The sequence below is a fragment of the Musca autumnalis genome, unplaced genomic scaffold, assembly GCF_047663935.1.
Source record: "Musca autumnalis isolate F117 unplaced genomic scaffold, ASM4766393v1 scaffold_5, whole genome shotgun sequence".
Lineage (NCBI taxonomy): Eukaryota > Metazoa > Arthropoda > Insecta > Diptera > Muscidae > Musca > Musca autumnalis.
In genome coordinates, this window is record NW_027412088.1 from 204176275 (window position 1) to 204182274 (window position 6000).

General features: G+C 41.0%; 1 protein-coding gene across 1 annotated transcript; it reads right to left on the reverse strand.

Moving 5' to 3' along the window:
* Positions 1-244: 244 nt before the first annotated feature.
* LOC141386931 (uncharacterized) lies at positions 245-1435 on the reverse strand. Its single transcript, XM_073955830.1, has one exon. The coding sequence runs from the start codon at positions 1433-1435 to the stop codon at positions 245-247; it is 1191 nt and encodes a 396-aa protein (XP_073811931.1).
* Between the last annotated feature and the right edge of the window lie 4565 nt (positions 1436-6000).

A 6000-nucleotide genomic window follows, 5' to 3' on the forward strand; every position in this document is an offset into this window, starting at 1 on the left:
CTTCCTCCGATAATTACCCTAAAACTGTAAAAAAACCTACGACCATCAACTAAAGTGGCTATTGCGCAGGACAACTCTTGAAGGGAGTACCCGAGTTGTTGTGAAATTTGAACATTGTAATAGTTCTTCCAAACTTTTATGAAATTCTAAGACAGTGTGAGGGTTGTGGCATTTCGGTCGGAACAAAATTGACTTAGATATGAGTGTTGGAAAGAAAAATTTATTGCGTTTTGTAAGTAACAAATCAACTTTGAACGCGCTTTTCTCGCATGTACCTACATTTTCCAACCGAATTTGCTGTAAGTAGCAGATGAAACATCTGTTCATACGCTTGCAGGCCATTATCAAAGGCCATATTTTCATAATGCATCAGTAGGCCTGGTGAGCGGATGTTAAGCATAAAGTATTCCAACGAACGTTTGAGCGGAGAATCTGGTTCCATGGGAAAACACCCATAGTTGGAGGCAAAACAAAAATCAGTCAGCTTGAAGAGGCCATATTTGAGATCGTTTTGTTGAATGTTGAGTAGACGCCATCTGTCATCTGTCACGAAGTAGGCATAGGATTTGTTCAACGATATTTGATGTTGGTTGAATGTGGCCGTGTCTACCAGGGTTAATAAATTCAAGAATTCCAAAGGCAACTTGAGGTCACCTTTTACAAGGAACTCATACTCATAATAGATTATCATCACCGACAGATTTACCTTTATCAGTTCTTCCATGTTTTTGATCTGTTCGCGAAACAGAGTCACTGTTAAAATACAACCCAGCAGAGAAGTGTTGTTGGCTGTTAAAAAGAAACCATGGAACCACACTGTGGCATAGGACAGAAAACGCATAATTGGAGGATTTCGTATTATCCTGATGGCGGCTAAGTTAAGGATGTAGCAAAAGTTCTCCATAAAACTATCTTTCAGATGCCACATTAGAATGTGATGTTCCGATTCAAGACCACGTGAATTGATTCTACTATGGACCCATATCCAAAGGCAATCTGCAAAGGAGAGCATCCAGAAGGTCAATGACACAGCATACCACACCACCTTATCGAAGGGTTTTAAAAAGTAATAGAAAGTCGACACGGTGTTCCATACGGGTACCATTAAATACCATCGGACCACCATTATGAGATAACTGATTTCCACATAATCATCCGAGGTAAAAAGGGCATATGAGTGGGCAGCACGCATATCAATGATCTCACCTTCCAGCGAATCTTTGGGCATTTCATATTCCTCAATAGAGGCATTGACATATTTCATAAACAATTCCATCATTACATACGAACTGCCTTTCCACGCCAGCTTGCCATGGCGATCACGATAGCGGAACACAAACGACACATTCTGACGCAGAGGTGTCAAATATTTGTAATCCATGCAGTCCCAACCACCATACATATATTTTGACATAGAACCTCTATGAAAGTCCATATTTATACTAGGCAATTTTCCTTGCGGCAATTGTCAGTTTGAAGGAGAGAGAGGTGAGGCATATGGTAACCCTTTGCCTCTCAGCACCCTCTCTCATCGACAAACTGACAATTACCGCAAGGAATGTTGCCTAATGTAAATATGGACTAACTAATTAAATCGGTACGCAATTCCACCGTGAATTGTGGAAAACTAGTCAGGCCGTACAGGTCGGAAGAGCCGTTTCTGTAGCCCACATAGAGATATGTATTGTGGAAATTTCGTCTATTCAAATCTTGAAGAATTTGCAGGGGTTTCTTGAAATCCTGAATTCTCGAGACCAAAATGACCAAATTCAAATAAAAGTGTCGCCACTTAAGGACCTTATCGTGGACGGTCATTAATTAAATTACTGCTGTGAATGGTTACCATAAACTGTTGGAGATCTGCACTTTCCCGTGACGATAAACGTTCCCATATAAACCAATTTATCTCTTGTGAATCCATCCTTGAAGTTATGGGAAAAATATAATTCAAAAGAAATTTGGGATCCCATGTTGAGTGTAAAACTGGCGGCGGCCACTGGAGCTGTTTCACAAAGAGTAATGTCAGTTGCCGAGTGTTCATTATGTTGTTAAGTTCTCCGAATAACTGATGGCTGCCATTAACGTTAACCACAGATTAATATTCGTAACATTTCATGACATTTGGCAAACAAGCCACGGGGGATTTGTACAGGAATTTTGTTTGTTGTCCTAAGGAGTTGGTGTAAAGTAAGGGAAACGGTGTGTTGAAATACTATGGACCATATTTCCGGATGGGCTAGTAGTGATTCCCAACAAGAGGAGGAGTGGGAATCAAACGTCAACCAAATGGAGCCCAATGGGCTATTTACTCCCCAGCAGACAACTCAAGCGATCATCTAATCCACAGTAAATGATCCAAAGGACAAACTACTCTACAGTAGACGAAGCACGGAGGCATTTTCTCTGCAATACACGACACAAGGGGCCATCTACTCTACAGAAGACAACCAAACGGCCATTCACTATACAGTGGACAACGCAAGCGACCCAAGGGATCATCTACGCTACAGTAGACGAAACAGGGGGCCATCTATTCTACAGTAGACGAAGCAGGGGGCCATATATTCTACAGTAGACGAAGCAGGGGGCCATCTACTCTACAGCAGACGACCCAAGGTGCCATGTACTCTACAGTAGACGGCCCAAGGGGCCAAGGCGTCATCTAATCTTCAGTATGTGACATAAGGAGCCGTCTACTCTACCGTAGACGACCCAAGGGGCCATCTACTCTACCGTAGACGGCCCAAGGGGCCATCTACTCTACCGTAGACGGCCCAAGGGGCCATCTACTCTACCGTAGACGGCCCAAGGGGCCATCTACTCTACCGTAGATGACCCAAGGGCCCATCTACTCTTCAGTAGACGACCCAAGAGCCATCTACTCTACAGTAGAAGTCCCAAGAGACCATCTACTCTACAGTAGACGATCCAAGTGGCAACTTACTCTACAGTAGACGACCCACGAGCTATCTACTCTACAGTAGACGACCCAAGGGGCCATCTACTCTACAGTAGACGACCCAAGGAGCCATCTATTCTACAGTAGACGATTCAAGTGGCAATATACTCTACGTAGACGACCCAAGGGGCCATCTATTCTACAGTAGACGACCCAAGAGGCCATCTATTCTACAGTAGACGATCCAAGGGACCATCTACTCTACAGTAGACGACCCAAGGGGCCATCTACTCTACAGTAGACAACCCAAGGGACCATCTACTCTACAGTAGACGACCTAAGGGACCATCTGCTCTACAGTAGACGACCCAAGGGGCCATCTATTCTACAGTAGACGACCCAAGGGGCCATCTACTCAACAGTAGACGACCCAAGGGGCCATCTACTCAACAGTAGACGACCCAAGGGGCCATCTACTCAACAGTAGACGACCCAAGGGGCCATCTACTCTACAATAGAAGTCCCAAGAGACCACCTACTCCACAGTAGACGATCCAAGTGGCAATATACTCTACAGTAGACGACATAAGGAGTCATCTACTCTACAGTAGACGACATAAGGGGTCATCTACTCTACATTAGACAACCCAAGGGGCCATCTACTCTACAGCAGACGACCCAAGGGGCCATATATTCTACAGTAGACGGCCCAAGGAGCCATCTACTTTACCGTAGACGGCCCAAGGAGCCATCTACTTTACCGTAGACGACCCAAGGGGCCATCTACTCTTCAGTAGACGACCCAAGAGCCATCTACTCTACAGTAGAAGTCCCAAGAGACCATCTACTCCACAGTAGATGATCCAAGTGGCAATCTACTCTACAGTAGACCACCCGAGAGAGTAGACCACCCGAGTAGACGACATAAGGGGTCATCTACTCTAGAGTAGACGACCCAAGGAGCAATCTACTCCACAGTAGACGACCCAAGGGGCCATCTACTTCACAGTAGACAACTAGGGTGTCCAAAACCGAAACCGGTTAACCGGTTTTGAGTTACAAAACCGAAACCGGTTTTCGCCAAAAACGTCATTTTCGGTTAACCGAAAAAACCGGTTATTTGTGTCGGTTAACCGGTTTTAAAAAAATGATAATATTTTTAATATTAAATTAAATTTGTATTCTTGAAAGTAAACACAAGGTACGGGCCAAGTTGTAAATGTCAGATACCTTTAAATTTGAAAAATAGTTTGTGTAAAATGTATTGTTGTACCAATTAGAGTTGGGTAATCTAGTTCCTAGTTCCTTGTACTAGTTCCAAAACGTATGAGTAACATCATGAAATATAACGTGTGATAGTAAGTATACGCAGTTTGTTCAAAGAAAAAATGTGGGCCATTGGAACTGCGAAGTGAACTAGATAGTTCCATATAGTTCCTTTGGCACAACTCTAGTACCAATCTAGTTCAACTGAACGATGTATGAAATATGCGTATACTTAATATCCAAAGTTAGTTTGAATATCGTTACTCATACGGTTTGAATTAGTACAGTAAACTAAGAACTTGTCGAATTTAAGGTTATAAAGGGTAACGATAACAAATGCATGTTTGATTCCGGCACGATAATTTGAGGTTCTCGCATGAGGGAGAATCCAGACTTAATAAAATGTAAACTTAATTCTTTTGGTAGACAATTTTATATATGTAAGGGTTTTTACTGTTCTTAGATCACAATTTCAGTATTAATGTTGCTGTCCCCCCTTAGAGGTTGAATATTAAATAACAGGGACATTATGAGATAATTATATAATAACGAAGTCGTTATACTTAATTTACGCCTTTCCGCAAATTTTAAAACAAATTTTTATCAATTATGAGCATTTTTTACCTATTTTACAACACCGGTTTAAACCGGTTAACCGGTTTTGGAAATTTTTGAAAACCGAAAACCGGTTTTTGAAAAAATTAAAAATTTCGGTTAACCGAAAACCGTTTCGTTTGAAAAAACCGGTTTTTTGGACACCCTATAGACAACCCAAGGGGCCATCTTCTCCACAGTAGACGACCCAAGGGGCCATCTACTCCGCAGTAGACGACCAAGGGGCCATCCACTCCACAGTAGACGACCCAAGGGGCCATCTACTCTACAGTAGGCGACCCAAAGGGACATCTACTCTAATGTAGACCACGCAAAGGGGCCATCTACTCTATAGTAGACGACGGAAACATCTGACTTCACGTATATTGGGCGTTTGGTAATTCAGCTTTTAGAGTTCTCTTTGGAGAGAAAATCTGCTTTCAATATATTATTGTTTTGTTGGTCTAGTAGTTTTAGTGACTAAAAGATTTTAGGCTCTTTTCCAACTGAATTGCCTGTTATTTTGCATACCAAGTTCCTATGGACATGAAAAATGTATGTGAAATATTCCGAAATTCTGAAAACCCGACAAATAAATTATTTTTAGACAAAAAGGGTTTCGGTTATTTATCCTGTATGCGACCAGTCCATATATGGAAGTCTCAACTTCTATCCGAAGGTCTGATGAAATATAATGACGAATAACTCATAAAAATCCATTCTTGGCCGAGGTCTTTCAAAAATCTGACAATTCAGAAAACCTTTGATTTAAAATCAATATATTTATAGACGTCTAAACTTAACAGATTTTGGTTTGTTTGCGTACTCCATATATTACCGGCAAAAAATATCCCTTACAAAAACAAAACACCTTACTAGCCATTATTTTAGAAATATGTGCTTAGTTTTTGGCCACTAAAATAAATAGTTGCTAAAAATCGTGACTATTTCTTTCACTACTTATTTTAGTGATAAAAAATAATCACGTATTTTGCGCGACGTGCCCTAGTTAAAATAATGGGTAGTAAGGTGTTTTGTAAGGGGTATTTTTGCTGGGTCGTAACAATTATTGTCTGATGTTGTCTTTTTTCTCAAATTTGGATAGTTGAATAATTGAAAACTTGCTAGAGGTTACTGGGCTAATTTTACCAGTAACACACCTAAAATATATAAACAATATTATTAAATAATTTAAACAACTTTTAACTACAACTTTAACTGCAAAATAGGAACTATAAGAA